Raw genomic sequence first — 18,331 nt, 5'->3', positions numbered from 1 at the left:
TTAATCCATATGCATGAGGAGATATACATGTGTAAAAAATGTTGTGTATATAAATTTTACATTTATATATATATATGTGTGTGTGTGTGTGTGTGTGTGTGTGTGTGTATGTATATATATAGATATATATATATAGATAGATAGATAGATAGATAGATAGATAGATAGATAGATAGATAGATAGATAGATTTTTTTAAGAAAAGATGCTGTACTGAAACGATGCATTAAATTGATTAAAAGTGATAGTGTTGACATTTATAATGTTACCAAATAATTCTGATTTCAAAAGATTTTATGATTTCTGTTCAAAGAATAAATAAAAATAAATCACAGTTTTCACAATATCAATCAATGTAAATATTAAGCAAATTAATATATATATAATATATTGAATTGAGCTGAATGAAAATTCAGCTTTGTCATCTCCGGAATAAACTACATCTTAAAATACATGAAAAAAGTTAATTTAAATTATAATAATATTTCACAGTACTACTGTTCTACTGTATTTTTGATCACCTAAATGCAGCCTTGGTGAGCATAAGAGACTATCAAAAACATAAAAATAAATCTTACTAGCAGAGCAGATTATACACTCACCTAAAGGATTATTAGGAACACCTGTTCAATTTCTCATTAATGCAATGATCTAATCAACCAATCACATGGCAGTTGCCATGCGGGCTACCTGAGCATTGTTTCTGACCATGTCCATCCCTTTATGATGGACCCCACCATGTACCCATCCTCTGATGGCTACTTCCAGCAGGATAATGCACCATGTCACAAAGCTCGAATCATTTCAAACTGGTTTCTTGAACATGACAATGAGTTCACTTTACTCAAATGGCCTCCACAGTCACCAGATCTCAACCCAATAGAGCATCTTTGGGATGTGGTGGAACGGGAGCTTCGTTCCCTGTATGTGCATCCCACAAATCTCCATCAACTACAAGATGCTATCCTATCAATTTGGGCCAACATTTCTAAAGAATGCTTTCAGCACCTTGTTGAATCAATGCCACATAGAATTAAGGCAGTTCTGAAGGCGAAAGGGGTCAAACATAGTATTATTATGGTGTTCCTAATAATCCTGAGTGTATATTGTTGATTATTTTGAGAATAATTCAGCCTGAATTTTATTTCTCTTTCCCTTCCATCATAATAGATCATCGGTACGATCCCTCTGATGCCAAACTCTGTAGGACCTTCCAGCAAATCAGGGGGTGGCACTCCCTCACTGCAGGTCCAGCCAATCACACCGCATCTGCTGACCAATGCACAGGGTCAGATTATAGCCACTGTGATTGGCAACCAGATCCTGCCAGTGATCAACACCCAGGGAATCACACTGTCACCCATTAAACCTGGACAGCAGGTATGCTATAAAATAATGACTGTATGGTGTGTTGATGTAAAATACATCTTATATAAAGCTTATTAAAACAATTACCTGAAAACATATTATTGAATATACATTTAGCAATTTAAGAAACATTTAAAGCGCTAAATATAACAGGTGTGTTGACATTCATTTTGTGAAAAATGCATGATATGTCTGTGACGAGTGGGGCGGGGCCGAGGGATGTGGGAGCGAGGCCGGTGGAGTGATTGGAGAAGCCCAGGCCTGGTCCTCTCTCCTCCTTCACTGTCGTCGCTCCAGTTTTATATCCTTCCATCTCCTCCGTGGGCCTCGAGACCGGTGGGTCGAACAGGTGTAGTTCATCTCCAATCACTCCACCGGCCTCGCTCCCACGTCCATCGGCCCCGCCCCACTCTTCACAATGTCCTAATAATCCCATAGTAACCTATAACATGCAACATAATGAAGTCAAAAATGTACAAGTCAGATACTGTATGTCAAGAGAACCCAATCATACAGCCCTTAAATAGGAAGATTGCATTTAAAGACCTTGCACCTATAATAATAATTCATAACAATAATCAAACTTTAATACAAATCATCCTCAAATAACAAAGATAATACTCTTATATCAAATAATATTTAAAAAGGTAGGAAGAAAACACATTTAAAGAGCCTAACAACAGTGCAAAACACAGCAGACTATACAGGCATGCATATTATTCCACATCCCACCCTATAATCTTCAGCGGTCGGCTATAAAAGCATCTATAGGTCAACCTCATTTCTGTTGGAGCAACTCTGTGTCATATTTACTGGAACCTTTGATCACGTACGTAAATGCAATAATGCATTTGAAATAATGTTTATGGATTTGTCTGCGTTTCAGTTGACTCCCAAACATTTTCATGCAGCGATAATTTATGGCTGTCAAACACGCTTGCAGCAGAGAGATCCACTGAAGCCCGGTAATTCTCACAGACCTGTCGACAATTCTGACAATGTGTGCAGCACTACTGACATCTCTCAGCATCCAAAGAAAAACACACTCACGCACAAACACACAGAGGAGAATTAATAGTGCAAGAGAACAGCAGAGAGGAGCCAACCCACTTTTAGACAGATGAGACGCTTGCTTTCTTGAAGAGTGGAGATGCACCATCTACAAGAGGCGCTCAATGGTGCATAAAACATGAAAATGTATGGTGCTGCAGTCATGCCACATTGCCCATAATAATGACTCATATTGTAGACACATAATTTAGATTTTCCTTTTTGTCTTAAGGTTTTGGTGCTGAATAGCCAAACACTGTTGTTTCTTTTGTGCACTTTAAAGTATCTGTCAGCTGTGTTCAATGAGAAATTGCATGGGGAGTAAATGCAACCTTTAAAATCTCCACCCGTCCACATTTTTCATCTCTAATAAACAGGCTATGAATTTTTAATAAAAGACAGTTTCTCCTTGTAAATAACCATATGACTCCAAATATCTTGTCACTTCATATGGAAACAACCTCTTTATTTTATCATGATCAGATCAGCTTTCATGATCAGATTTCATCTTCAAAATTATGATGCTTTCTGAATAGTATGCTCATAAATGCTGAGCAACAAAAATATACAAATAAAGAAATTTTTCTACAGGTAAAGAAAGAAAATTGAATAATCACAAGATGGAAACAATATGTGTGGTAACAAGGTTTTAGTGTGAGAATGTCACTTAAATTACATCCAATAATACAGCTTCTTTGTGATGACAACTTTCAGTTTTTAAACAAAAACAAAGAAAAAAAAATAGTTTGCAGCTCAAATAATAGTGGAGTTTTAATAGAATGATTAATGTGAGTGCTTGTGTATAAGTTTCATATTTATGTTTTTAAATCCTCAAAAAATTGACCCTATTCACTTCAACTGTAAGTGGCTTATCATAACCTCAATCACTCAGTCACATAACAGATGAGTCAAAATGAATGAAAATCAACATTTTGGTAATCAACATTTTACCACAAACAATGTTGATTGGGTTTTAACTTGTATTTGAACCTTGAATATTACTTTATTACCTTCAACATCTACCATGGTACTTCAGGTATCATGAAATACCATGTATATACTGCTCATATATCAAATTACCATAGTACAATATTTTTGTCAGAGTTTAATCCATTTATATTTGTTGTTGTTCACCTTATGTGTTGTTTGTGTAACAGCTCATGTGTGTGTTTTCACAGCTGTCGCAGGCCGGTCAGACTTCACAGGCTCCTCCTGTGTCTCAGCCAAGTCTACTCCGTATGCCCCACAGCCAGAGCCCCCTCCGCCAGGCCTCATCCTCCTCCTCAACATCATCATCCTCATCCTCGGCTCTTAGCGTTGGGCAGCTAGTCAGCAGTGAGTGTGCACCACAGCTCTACATGTCAGCTGATCTACTTTTATCACACACAAATGCTTTACACAAAGAAAACTGTTTTTTAGATGAATGTTAACAAAAATATGCTGCCTTTTTATTCTGTTTTTATCAAATTTTAGCCATCTAACCGACCAAACCATGGACCTAATTAAAGGAAGGTTGTGTTTAGAACGGCTTTGGCATCCAGAAGCACCACATATAAATCACTCCCTCCAGCCTGTCAGAGTCAAGGCGGCCCTTTTAAAAACTGTTTTACTTAGATAAATTCTCATTTGTCATAGCCAATTGGCCTAAAACCATCTGCAATAGAGTTTTAAATTCAATAAACAAGATGTTGCCATTGATCAACTTGCTGTGGATATAACCGATGGACTGTTGGTTTTTTTTATTGTTTGTGTTTTTTTTTTTTTTTTCAAAACATACACAATACATTAAGCATTCTGTACTCATCTCATCAGTTTTCCGCTGTGGCTTAGCTCTCCATGCCAGATCGTGTTTGTCGTGATGTCCTTGGCTAACGCTAATTCCCCAGAACATGTTTTGAATAGAGGGGAAAAAAAGTCTGAGCTACCATGTTCAGCTCAAATGGAAAAAATGGCATATTTTCAAGGACTGTGCACGTTTGTATTTTATTTAGTGAGGTGGAAATCATAATAACAATATCAAATCACACTGTTGGGCTTTAAGTCATGAAAAGATTGGGTCATTGTTGTCCTTTTGGTGTCAAATTATTAAATCCGGGAGTATAATTAAAAAGGAATTCATTTTAACAGTTCAGCGATGACCACAATAATGTGCCCTTATGGTTTGTCACAAATTATTATCATGTGGTCAAAATACAAAACTGCTGAATTTAACTTTTCAATGTTTCATAGGAGCAAGTTCAGCTTTCAACATCTGATTTGCATATGGGGAGTGACAGGGTGCTGGTTCAATAGATATCGACTTTAAATGTGTCTGATGGATTCTTTTAATTATTCAATTTTTTAATTAAATTGAATAATTATTTAATTAAATATTCATAATGAGGCCCATGAATTATTTAGTTGCAAAACTTTTCTTATGTAAGCAAGATGTAAGACCACCTGGCAGTGATGTATAATACCCAATCACGTTTTATTAAACTAAAATTCAGTCTTGAAACTACACACCCTGAAGGGCATTTCTAAACCTGCTAAATTAATCAAATTGAAATTGAACCTCCACATACGTGTATTTTATAGCAAAATGAGCAATAATATGGCATAAAATGAATATGCATTGCTTTCAGAAAGGCATTTAAGAATGCATTTCACAGAAACATTTGTTTGAGAAGTATAATTCCTATCTTGGCTAATAAGAACTGATTTCAATGTAGTGTTGATATTGTCACTTACATTTTATGCTATTTTAAAGTAATTCTTGTCAGTATTATAATATCCTTTAATTGAGTTATGCATTTAGTCTTTGAAGATATTCCTGTTTTATTGGATCGTTCAAGAAAATAACAAGATGCAGATAAGCCAAATTAAAAACAAATGCAATATATTGAAATAAAAATGATTTCATAGAAATCATGCTTTTTTGCTTGAAATATATAGTAGGTCCTCAATGTAAATATTATTTTGTGTATATATATATATATATATATATATATACATACACACACACACAAACAGGCAAAAGCAGAGTAACATTGCATTGTTTGAAGGTTAAAGGGATTCTTCACCCCAAACTGAAAATTGTGTCATTAATCACTTACCCCCGTGTTGTTCCTAACCTATAAAAGCTTTGTTCTTCTTCAGAACACAATTTAAGATATTTTGGATGAAAACTGGGAGGCTTGTGACTGTCCAATAGACTGCCAAGTAAGTTGCAGTGTCAAAGTCCAGAAAAGTATGAAAGACGCCGTCTTAATAATAGTCCATCTGCCATCAGTGGTTCAACCATAACATTATGAAGTGACGAGAATACTTTTTTGTACACAAACAAAATAAAAAATAATGGCTTTATTCAACAAGTTCTCTCTTTACCATGGTGTGGTAAAAAGCCTCCGGTTTGTCATCCGAAATATCATAAATTGTGTTCCGAAGACGAACGAAGCTCTTACAGGTTAGGGACAACATTGGGGTAAGTGATTAATGACAAAATTTTCATTTTGGGTTGGTGTATCCCTTTAAGAATTTGTGAATGGAGAGTTGCAGCTTCGATCTTTTCTCTTCTGTTTGGTAGACCCTCAGACTGCCCCCAGTGAGGTGGACGGTGTGAACCTGGAGGATATTCGAGAATTTGCCAAAGCATTTAAAATTCGCCGGCTGTCTCTGGGTCTGACTCAAACTCAGGTGGGACAAGCTCTCAGTGCAACTGAAGGCCCTGCCTACAGCCAGTCTGCCATCTGCAGGTATGGAGGTCTAACAGCTAATATTACTGACAATTAGAAAAAAAATGCATTTATTATATTATATTAGTTTATATTATAAGAAAAATAAGATCTATAAAGAAAAAAATATACAAAATAATAGATAGTAGTCTACTTTGTGCAATAAGTGTCACCCAGGTTTACATCCAAGTAGTACCATGTTTATATTTAACAACACTTAGATGTTAAACAGAGTTGTTAAACATTCATAACTGATGTGCAATTATGTCAGACACATCTATGTAATTCTTGTCTATGCTTGTCTCCACTCATCTTTGCACTGTCTATATGAGAAGATCCATTTTCTAATGTAAAACACATCAGCTGTGGTATTACAAGAAGCACTTAAACCACTTAATAATTTCTAAAGTCCATTGCCATGTATTCACATGACATTTAGCTGAAAATAACTTGACAGGGCTTGACATTTAATAAAATGTGGTTTTCCACAGTGCAACAGTGACACGGATTTGCTCATAAAGTAGGACACTTTGTAGCATTAGTAAATCAAATATTTAACATCATTATAGTTCAAATTCTGTTTTGCATTGTGAGGATTTCAGTAGTTACTTCATATATCAGGTGGAAATTTTTGACCAAAAATAGGACAAATGTGATGTGAGATTACATTTACAGAGCATGCCATCTTATCACTTAAACATTTTGTGGTTTTATGTGTTTCTTCTCGGGCATGATGAATGCAGTCAATAAGTTGTTAATAAACTGATTATGTGTAAATATTACATTTTTGGTACTTAGTTAACAAATGAATATATGTTTTACTACCATTATTTGGCTATGCAGTGTTATATACAGTATAACATTCATAATAGTTCTTACAACATAAACATGGGATTTGTGCCTGTAGTACAGTACAAAGTAATACAGTACAAAGCACGCCCTATTCAAAGAAAGTGCAAAATATGTGTAATATATACTGCAATATGAACAATACTCTAAATCATAAAAACACATACATTAACTACCACTTGATATAAAATTAATCAAACCTTGTTTGAATGAACCTTGCCACACAGCATCACTGTGACACATTAAGATTTACAGTTCAGAGTTTTCTGTTTCCTTTTGATTTTAATTGTAAAAAGCTTATGGTTTGTCTGATGAGACACTTGTGTTTATCTAACATGCCGCCATCACAAGCTTTTTAAAATTTCATCATATCAGCAACAAACAACCGATAACACCTGAAATTGCTCAGTGCAGGGAGAGTGAGGGAATTCCTAATGAAGCTTCAGACTAGTGCAGAAAGTCTTAAAAGTCCTGCATTAAATATTTATTTACATACATTATTTAGATATTTATAGCATACATTAAAATCCATTAGTCTCCAAAATAAACAGGTGATGTGATGTTTTTTCTCTATATGCATCCTTTCATCTCATCAGAAAGCAAGGGGGATTTTTTTCCTTATTTGTTCATTTGTATAACATTGGACATGACAGTGTGCAGTGTGTTTCTGGCTTTAAAAGCCGACTTCACATGCTTTGTTTTAGTTAACATCAGCAGAGACAAGAGGGGAAAGAGGTGAACGCATTTTTGCTTGTGAGTGTGTGAGCTCTTGGGGCTCTTATAGTCTTTGCTCAGTCAAACTCTGCATGACAGATGTCTCTATCTTGTCCGATCTCATAGTTCATAGTGGAAAAAAAGCTTTATTGGTTCATCTGAACAATCACAAAGGTGCATCGTCAAACTGATCCAAGACAGGGGTCATTATTAAAGCCAGAAGAATCCATATGAATGATGTGAAGCATTTGACATCACTGCAATGAAATCTTAAAAATACATTTGTTTAAATCTGTTAAATGCACCATACTCAGTGCATCAAATTAAATTTTTACATGGTGTGGTTCACAGCCATTCCTGGCACAAGCCCTCTTTTTGCGTACACTGTTGCACACGGATGCTCATAAGATGTCATATCATCACATAATTGCAAGATGGGAATCGCTTTTCCACTTTTAAGCCATGTGGATTTATAACATTAATCCACAGCAAAACACTGGATTCACATCAATGATTCATGTCTCAGGCTGCAAAGCTGCCATCTATAATTTGCATGACAAATTGGGCAGGAGAGCTGCTTAACATGACTGTATATATATTTAATCACACCTACTTTTCCCACTGCAGTTTGCTCACTTCATTTCTGTCTCAAGGCTTCCGTCTTGAGACAAAAGACAAAAAAAAAAAAAACGCTTCTCGCCAGACATCTTTTAAATGGGGAGGGCAGAGAATGCTTAATCTATCACTATCAGCTTAATCTATTCTAAGCAAGAATGCTTAATCTATCAGTAATCAGTAGTTATCAGAAAAGACATACAAAATATTTCTATTCCATATAAACAAAATAAGCACAATAGAGAGAGAACAGGTGAGTAGAAATAACACAAAATAAATGAGCAGTAGCACGATGATTAAGATAGCAGTCCTTATATGTATACAGGAGGTTAAGGGGATGGAGAAGCATACACCTCAGCGACTGGATCAGTGGGTCTGGATATCAGGTAAAAATCTTCAGGAACAGATGAGTACAAACAGTAAACTTCAAGGGAAGACACGGAGACCAGGAAAGAGTCTTTCCTTGTTTAAGGCAAGGGCTCTGGGTGAATCATGTACTGTGAGGGGAGCTTGAGTTCATATGTGACTGGGATAACCTGTCTTACTACCTGGAATGGACCGATGTATTAGCGACTTAGTTTAGGGCAGGGGAGGCATAGACACATTTTGTTTTGGCTGGTGTGTTCTTTTTCTGAGTATCTGCAAAGATCTTATCTCTACACACTTCCTAAAGATGTTGATGAGCCTTGTCCCTTACCCTCTTATTTTCTGAGGGCTCGTCTGACCAGGGGAATAATGGTGGCTGAAAGACGAGCATGCACTCGAACAGGGTGAGACCCATTGATGGTTGTCGCTTCAAAGGAATCAGTTTGCATGCTTTTGATAATCCATCAACGATAACCAGGATGCAGTTGTTTCCATCAGAAACAGGTTGGTTGGTGATGAAATCCACCCCTAGGTGTGACCATGGGCATCAAGAGATGGGCAGAGGAAGAAGTTTTCCAGATGGTAGATGGCGTGGAACTTTGGAGATTGCACACTGATGACTTCCTTGGATGAAATTCTTGATGTAATTATCCATGCCAGACTACCAGTAATAATGTCGTAGGAGTGAGAGTGTTTGTTCAGTCCCTGGGTGGCCAGTACCCACAGATGAATGAGCCAACTCGATAAGAGGAATACAGTGATTTCTGGGAATGTAGGTGCAATCTGGAGGGCACCCTGGCAGAGCAGGTTCACTGCTGGAGGTCTCAAAGAAGTGTTCATTGATACTCCACTGGATGGGGTTGACAAAAAGAGTGGAGGGAAGCAATGGTTCAGGGTCTTTGTTGATGTTAGTGGGGGCATGAAGGCGGGATATTGCATCAGCCTCTGCGTTTCTGAAGACAGGTCAATAGGAGATACTGAATTGGAAACGGGTAAAAAGCAACGCCCATCTGGCTTGTCTGGGGTTTATTCTCTTTGCTTATCATAACCCTCTGGGGTCTGAGGGTGTTTTGGGGCCCTGGAGAAGTTTTGGCATGCCCTGCAATTTTATTTTTTTTTTCCAGTATCTTAAAAAAAAATATTAATGGATAAAGTTTGATAACAGTGTATTCAGTGGGCTACAATAATATGTGAGCAGCATATTTGTGTTTTTGAAAAAACAATGTTTATGCGTTGTTAGTGAATACTCGACTGAATGATATTATCCACTTGATTTAGTTGTGCAACGCATCGTGTTGTGTTCTTTTTCTAAGGTAAATTCTGGGTTATTCCTCTCAGCGAGAAACATTTTTTAAAGAGATTTTTTTTGGATGTGTTTTCATGTCTTTTAGGCAAGTATTCGCTGAGATTCAGGTTGTTTTATTTACATGTCTGTAAAGAGACATGACAGAGACTGAGACGGCACCAAGCGCATCCTGTTTATTTTTTTTTTAATTTTACACAAGCACTTTTTTTGTTGTTATTGTGACTATACACAAATAAAAGTAGTGAGGACAACGAAAGGGTGATGAGCTCCCTCTAACCAGTACCTCCACTCTTCCAGGGCTTGCTTAATGGCCAAAAGCTCATAATTCCCAATGTTATAATTTTGTTCCACCAGATATAATTCCTTGGAAAAGACGGCACACGGAAGGAGCTATGTTTACTTGTCCTGTTGCTGTGACAAGACTGCACACACTCCAGTAGTAGAAGCATCTGCTTCAACCATGAATGGATTCATGGGGTCAAGGCGATTTAGGAGTGGTGAAGTGGTGAATGCAGCATTCAGGGCTTGCATGTGTAACACGGCAAAAGTTATCAGTATAACACTGTGTTATATTACTCTGAATAAAAATAGAGCTAGGTTCGACTCTTGGGAGGATAAAAAAAAAGAAATTTGGGCCAATGATATGAAGCAGCTAACAACCAGCACATTTATTTCACAAATAACAAAATAAAACCAGTTGTAGAAGAAACAAATTAGTATCTCCTGTATTGTACCAACACAACACTGTAAAATGGGAAAAATAAAAGTCCTCCTAGTTCCTTTGCAAATTGATGTGTGTAGTGTAAAATTAATGTATGTATGAACATCAGCAATATGCCCTTCACAGAAATCACAGGGTTTGGCTTGCCATAGCTCACATAAGCTCACAGTTGTTCATATCACAGGATGGATTCAGGCAACAACAAAAAAACAGTCTACACAGAACAACACAATTCAGAGTTAACATCTCTTAAAATTCACATTAACTTGTCACAAACTCCATACGAGTAAATAAATTGTCAGAAGCATCACTCACATGCTTCACTTATGTTTTAGCTTTTTAGAAATTTAACATCAATACAAGTGAGCACACTAATGACTTAAATAAATCTCTGTTTAACACACAGGTTGATTATCTGCTCTCAAAATACTCACTTTCATGTATAAATCTCTTTTTTTCCTCCACTACATATTTATACATGAACATCATGAAATAAAATAAAGAATAAAATCTACTCGTTTTCCCTGATCTCCATTTGCAAAAATTGTGTCCAAAATGAAATACAAAAAAAAAACATTCAATAAACATTTTAACTCTGACTGTTTTTTTTTCTTGTACATTATAACATATAAATATTTCTTTCAATCATGAATCAGTTCACAACAACTAACACAGAAACTTACCATAGTTTGTAGAGATATCTTCTCAATCCACATCAATATGAACTCCCTTTTGAAACCCATGAACATACTGCAACAATGCATGTGAAAAATATAAACATTTAAACATTTGTGAGTATATTTGTACAGTTATAATATTTCAAATGCAGCGCTTGATCACCTTGTGCGTACCAGCTGCAAAGACTCTTCTTCTCCAGATCTCTACCTCTCAGTTAACGAAAACATACAGTGACGGTACTGCATTGAGTAAGTATAGAACAGTGTAAAACTCTAGGGGGTTACACATGGCTTCTTCAGCTTCGGGGGTCCAGAACACAGACTTAGGCCTGCCTTTCAACAGTGAGGTGATGGGTGATGTCAGAATTCTGTTGATTGATTCGGATGAATCGGTGGTAAAAGTCCACAAATCGAAAGAATCCCTGAAATTCTTTCACCATGGTAGGAGTGGGCCAGGAGGTAACCACAAATACTTTCCCCTTGTCCATTTTGAACCAGTTCATGCTTACTATTTAACCGAGGAAGAGGATGGTTCTCCAATGAAAGCTGCATTTCTCCGTTTTGAGGAAGAGATCATACTCGCGTAGCCTCGGGAGGACCTCCAAAACATGCCGGCTATGTTCAGCCAGGCTCCAGGACTCATAGTGCACAAATAGAGTAATGAAGGCAGTCTTCCACTTGCCCCCTCATGTATCTGGATGAGGTTTTAAGCACTTTTGAGGTCCAAACTGGTGAAGATGGAGGCTACGAGAAATTGCTCCAAAGCATCTGGGATGGGGGGAGTGAATAATGGAATTTAATGGTTATCTTGTTGAGTGCCCAATAGTCAATGCAAGACGCAAGCCTCTGTCCTTTTCTTGCCAAGAAGATCAAACTAGTTGCAGCAGGAGAAGTGGAGGGACGGATACAGCCTTGCTTGAAAGTCTCTTCTATGTACTTATTTTCGGGTATGGATAGTGGATAGACATGTCAATGAGGTAATGGCACACCAGGTTCCATGCCGATGGCACAGTCCCATGGTCAGTAAGGTGGTAGGTGTGAGGCTCATTTTGGGCAAAAGACAGTGGCTTCATTCAATAAAAGACAGCTTGGTATTATCTACAAGCTTGGAGTGTCAGATTTCTCTGGCTGGAGATGTTGTAGGGAGGACTGCCAAGTTGGATCATCCTCTAAGTAGCTTTGCATGTGGCAAGCAACACGAATAGAATGTTGTGTAAACTTCTCAAGTCCTATGGTGTCATTTTAAGCGGCCAATTGAAAACAAAGCACTGTATTTAAGTAATGAGAAGAGCTTGTTAGTTCCATCCTACATTGCAGAAGAAAACCAAAGCAGTCCTGCTCCAGACCAAAGTAGGGCGTTGGCTTGACCATGGGACTGGCTACGTACACGTGAAGGAGCAGGTGCAGTGGAAGTTCTGGTAGTGATAGGCACTGTTATTTATCACAGTTATTTCACAGCTAAGAGTTTCAGTCGGTTCCTGGAAGGGGTCGGGACGATCTGGATCCATATTTTGGTGTTGGTCTGGCCTTTTGACAGGAAATATATACTGAACAGGGGTTAGATGAATTCAGACAAAACTTTATTGGAGCAGAGGGCAGGATCGGGAGAGAACTGGTGAGTAGAATGAGAGTAAAGGCAGCGGCAAGAAGATGAAAGTAGCAGTCCTTATATGTTTACAGGAATCAAAGGGGATGGAGAAGCACACATCCCATCAACTGGACCACTGGGTCAGTAAAGCAGGTAAATATCTTTGGGAACAGATTAGGAGAACCAGGAATCTTCACAGGATAGACCAGGTAAGCAAGACTTTCATTGTATAAGGCCAGACTGAGGCTGAGGTGTGTGCTTAAGTAGTGTGCTGATGAGGGAGTAATCGCTGGCAGGTACAGGAGGTTAGTACTCAGGTGACAGGGAATGCTGGGAAATGGAAGTGAGAGAGCTTGGCAGATCTGTGACATTACCCAACTCTCCATGGTCTGCTCCTGCATGTACTGTGTTTTTGATTTTTGAATAAATGCAGCCTTGATGAGCATGAGAGAATTTAAAAATGTTTAGACCAATGTCACATTTATTATTAATCAGTTATTGACCATTAATAATTATCCCTGCTCTTCCCTAATTTTCTTGCAAATAAATGAATAAATAAAATGTAATATTGTTAGTGCTACAACCCAACACAGTTTTATATGGCTATGATAAGGATCTTATATTTTTTTCATTCTGTTTCCACCTGCTTTAGTATTATTATATGCCTTGCTGTTTCTCTCCCACCAGAAGCTGAAATGTTAAACTTATTTCATGTATCATTGCAGCGAAAACGGTCTAAAATTAAGAAACTGAATATAAGATGACTTTATAAATAAGTCGGCATATACCTGAACTTCGGTATTGTTTCCTCCTCGGTTATATTTAACAGGGTGCTGTCACTCATCTCCACACTGAAAAAATGTCTGTGCGTTTGAGGACCTGGGAGAGCGAGGGCCTTTGCCCCCTGCTTCAGGCGTCTTTTCAAATGCCAGTTAAGATTCCATCAAAGGCCTCCTCACAGGAGCCTGTCCAGAAGTTCAGGACCAAGAGAGATTTGTTGTTTCAGAGAGCAGTAGTTCACCTCTCTCCCCTCTCTCAGCTGGGCTTTTCTCCATTTGCCTGACAGATGTCCATGTGTTAGATAGGAGCACAGGTCAGGAAACTCACTGAAACATCTCTTCATTAAAGTCTGTATGAGACACACTTTGGAAATCTCCCCGTTCAGTGGAATCATTGGAGACAAAAGTTTTTTGACTGATCTTCTGTAACTACACACTCTGGCTGATTATACAGGCTTTAGGTCAGATCATTGCTACTCGAAGGGTTTTTCTTTTCAGATTTTACATTGAACATCAGGTGGAAAGGGACCACAATTTGGGGAGGTGTTTCAATTATATATAAAATACTTGTACCTAGGCTGAATTATATATATATGAATATGTGCGTGTGTGTGTGTGTGTGTGTGTGTGTGCGTGCGTGCGTGCGTGCGTGCGTGTGTGTGTATGTAACATAAAATTATATAATTGTAAATTATAAAATTGAGTAAAAAATATTTATATTATATTCATACAATAATTCAAAAATGTAGATGTAATTATTAATTATAAGTAAAAGTAATACTAGAAAATATTTTATGTATATGTATGTATGTATGTATGTATTCGCCTCCATTTTTTACATTTAGATTTGGAGCAATTTATTTTGTTCTTTGCTTTTAGCCATTTTGGGGTTTGACCCACCTGTTTATCAAACTACTGCTTTAGACAAGATCTTATATACAGTATATAATCACAAATCAAAACAATTGCCATAATTCAGTGAAAACCCCAAATAAAAAGCCATATAATGTACTAAACTGTTACCAGGAATATATTTCCTGCAGCTCAGATGGCTACTATGTGAAATTTAGCTGTATTTCTTGCATGCTTAGTTTGAAGAGGTGTAAAATTACTTACCATGACAAATTTTCCATTATTGTTTTTGAATAGAAAGTAAAGTTTGTACAGCATTAGCAAAGCAAGATCTAAATATTGGTCTGACTTTCCTCCTTGAAGAGCCCCAAAACTTGCAGACATATTCAAAATTGAAGGTGAAAATGTATTACCATTAAACATAAAATGAGCATCAGGGTTGCTTGAGGAAAACGGAAAAGTTGGAGAAGTGTATTAAAATATACTTTCGTTTGAGTGAATAATTTAAACCATTTTTGAATTAATAATGCTTTAAATGTTTTATTGCATGCTTGTGTTATTTATCTGACTATATATTAAAATCTCTCGCAGAAGTGAAAATTCTTAATCGTATGTGACGCCATCTATGGATTTGATTGTACAGAAGCGCTAGACAAGACAAATGCAAGGCCAATAAATTAATTCATTCTTTATGATATCAGTCAGGTGCTTGTTTGCTTTTTGGACCTGTCTGTGGAAGAATCATCTTGGTTCAGTGCATCACTGGTACAGAGAGTCAATAAAAGCAACACATGAAGGAACATGATTTACTGGAGTGGACCAACTAGGTCTTTGAGCTTAGATTGAGCCGTTTCCCAGCACACAACAGCTGAAGACATGGGGTAGAGGCCATGAAGCTCTCTGTCCCATTGGTGGCCTGGACCAAGAGACCCCTTCTCCTGGGCAACTAGGTTAGATAGGAAACCCCTCACCCAGTCTGGGCACTTGAGTAAGCTTGTTCTCTTTCAATTCTCCCCCAGACACACCATCCTGAGAAGCCAATTTTTCCTACCACAGGAAGCCCAAGAGAACACTATAGCTAGCAGTCTGACAGGCAAACTGAACCCTGGCCTTTTATATCCTGCCAGGTTCGAGAAGTTGGACATCACTCCAAAAAGTGCTCAGAAGATTAAGCCCGTGCTGGAGCGCTGGATGGCCGAGGCGGAAGCCCGCCATCGCTCTGGTATGCAGAACCTGACCGAGTTTATAGGCAGCGAGTCCTCCAAAAAGCGCAAACGCCGGACCTCTTTCACACCGCAGGCCCTGGAAATCCTCAACAGCCACTTCGAGAAGAATACTCACCCTTCCGGTCAGGAGATGACAGAAATCGCAGAGAAACTGAACTATGATCGTGAGGTGGTTCGTGTCTGGTTCTGCAATAAGAGGCAAGCTTTAAAAAACACTATAAAGAGGCTGAAACAGCCCGAGCTTGGGTCAGTTGCACCAATGGACCCTCTGGTTGATAATTTGGAGGAACACCCTTAGCATGACACAAACAGCATGAGGCGAACGCGCACCGATGGCGAAACTTCTGATGTTGTGGACTTAAAGACCTGGACAATTACTATCCAATACGCCATCGAATGGATGAACTGTCAACAAAGACAAAAATAAATATTGTCAGTGTAATCATCACAAAAGCAAAAACCAAACAAGTTCAGAAAAAAGAGAGTTGTATGAGAATTATAGTACTGATTCATAAGAAGTTTGTGGGTTATTTAGAACAAGGATTATATTAAACTAAAAGATTGTGAAGAAACTACTTACCAAAGTTTGTTGCATCTGATACATGAGATTTTTTAATTGTAAATGTTTTAAATTTGTACATTTTTACTGGGGGGAAAAAAGGTAAAACAAAAAAGAAAAAAGATTTGTGTGATGGGGTAGATGGGTGTGAAATTTGATCTTTGTCTTATTTTATCACTTGGGTTTTTATGTAAATATTTCTGGTAAATTGTCACCAAATTGAAATCACGAATTCCAAAAAAAAAAAAAAAATCTTTGAGAAGTTTATTTCAAAATTGTCATGTTTCTGCTGTCTGTAAGGCCATCATCAACTGTGTCATCTCAGTCTGTTCATAAATATTAAGGCATGAAAGAGTGCATTTGAGAGGAATATTTTGCAAAGAGATTCTCAGTGAACATGCCACAGATATCCACATACATTGCAGCTGTGATTAAAGCTATTTTATGGTGTTGCCAAAGCCTCCTAGCCAAAGAACAAGGACATTGTGTCGTACCTTGACCTGAACCATTTTATTCCTTTCATGTGATCGGAAGGTGTTTTTTTAATTTTTTATAAAGGTTCACACACTTAACTATATATACTTACATACACATACATACATACAAAGATTTCAAGTAAATTAGATACACTTTAAACATTTCACTTGAGTTATGCAAGTTACCATTTGTCTGTGTGTCTTTTTTCATTTTTGGTGCTTTTTTAATAAAAAATGTATCAAATGGAAATTACTGGAAAATGCAAATTTTGGACATATTTGATTGAAGCAAAGCATTTGACTGAATAAAAAACTTATACTTATATACTTCGGCCCATTTTACAGTTAGATTTACAGTAATCAGTACAATAATTGTTTTCTAGTCTCTTTTTTTTTCTTTTCCTTTTTTGTATAATTCTTATACAAGCATTCCAAATGAAATTAAAAGTAGTCTAGAAAGCAAGATGATGGATTTAATGCTGATATTAAAATAGCCTACAGTTCAATGATAATGCTAATTTTAAAAGTATTTTGCTGTGGTCAACTGTGGACATGAATATTTACTTTATACTAAAAGACAGACAACTAAGACAGTAAAAAGTATTTTTCTGCAAAATTAATGTTTTGGAATTAGCTTATAGCAGTGACCATCCTGTTGATAATCCTTCCTATGAAACAATCCCATGATTTTACCGCTTTGCAACATGAAATTGATATTTAACTCAGTCTGTATCTGTCTTATCAGCAATGAACGGAAACGGCAAGAATAAAGAACATATTTTGGGGGATTTATTCTGTGATAATGTAGTTCATCACAGTAGACATTTGCTATGATTATAGCTACAGAAAAATTGTCTGGCTTCTGACAGCTATGTTACCAATGTCTTGATTCACATTCAAAGAGCTGTCTAATTACTTTAACTCATATTGTTTAAGATGACATTCCCTCATTCATTTTCATGAATTCAGAAGCATGGTATTTGTGTATGATTCTAAGTTCTGCCTTTGCTCATCTTTTCAATGCTGGACCAAAGCTCAATAGTTATATGCACATTGTACAGAAAAATGGCTAAATGTTGCTGACAATCTTGAAATATGTAACTGATTAAAGAAAATTGATTTAATGGAGTATATCATTAAAATTACCTCAACAATGTCCTGCTAAGTAGTGAACATAACATGGTACATTTGTGCAAAGGTTCATGACAAAACATAAAGGACTTGTGTATATGTTTGTAAGTAGTTTTTATGAACATCATAGATTGATTCTCACATGCTTTTCTTTACGATGTGCTTTCCATGGTCATGTGTATAGAACAGACATTGTTACATGACTTTATTCTATTTTACTGTTTAGTTTCTGCATTGATTGTTTGTTTATCTCCTTTCGCTATGTAAGACACATTTTTGAGTTTCATTGCCAGGAATTGCCTCTAATATAAACGGGGTTCAACTCAATTGTTTTTGAAAGAT

At 37.0% G+C, this 18,331-nt stretch overlaps 1 protein-coding gene across 1 annotated transcript in view; it reads left to right on the top strand.

Annotated features, from left to right (window-relative positions):
• Window positions 1–16,888, top strand: part of LOC132124333 (POU domain, class 6, transcription factor 2-like) — a 114,500-nt gene extending 97,612 nt beyond the window's left edge. Inside the window, exons 6-9 of the mRNA XM_059535329.1 lie at window positions 1,170–1,379; window positions 3,596–3,752; window positions 5,983–6,151; window positions 15,617–16,888. Coding sequence (XP_059391312.1) covers window positions 1,170–1,379; window positions 3,596–3,752; window positions 5,983–6,151; window positions 15,617–16,121 — 1,041 coding nt within the window. The 3' untranslated portion in view covers window positions 16,122–16,888. The remainder of the gene's footprint in view (window positions 1–1,169; window positions 1,380–3,595; window positions 3,753–5,982; window positions 6,152–15,616) is intronic.
• Window positions 16,889–18,331: the final 1,443 nt, after the last annotated feature.

This window comes from Carassius carassius, chromosome 42 (genome assembly GCF_963082965.1).
Source record: "Carassius carassius chromosome 42, fCarCar2.1, whole genome shotgun sequence".
Lineage (NCBI taxonomy): Eukaryota > Metazoa > Chordata > Actinopteri > Cypriniformes > Cyprinidae > Carassius > Carassius carassius.
This window is presented reverse-complemented; position numbering and strand designations above follow the sequence as displayed.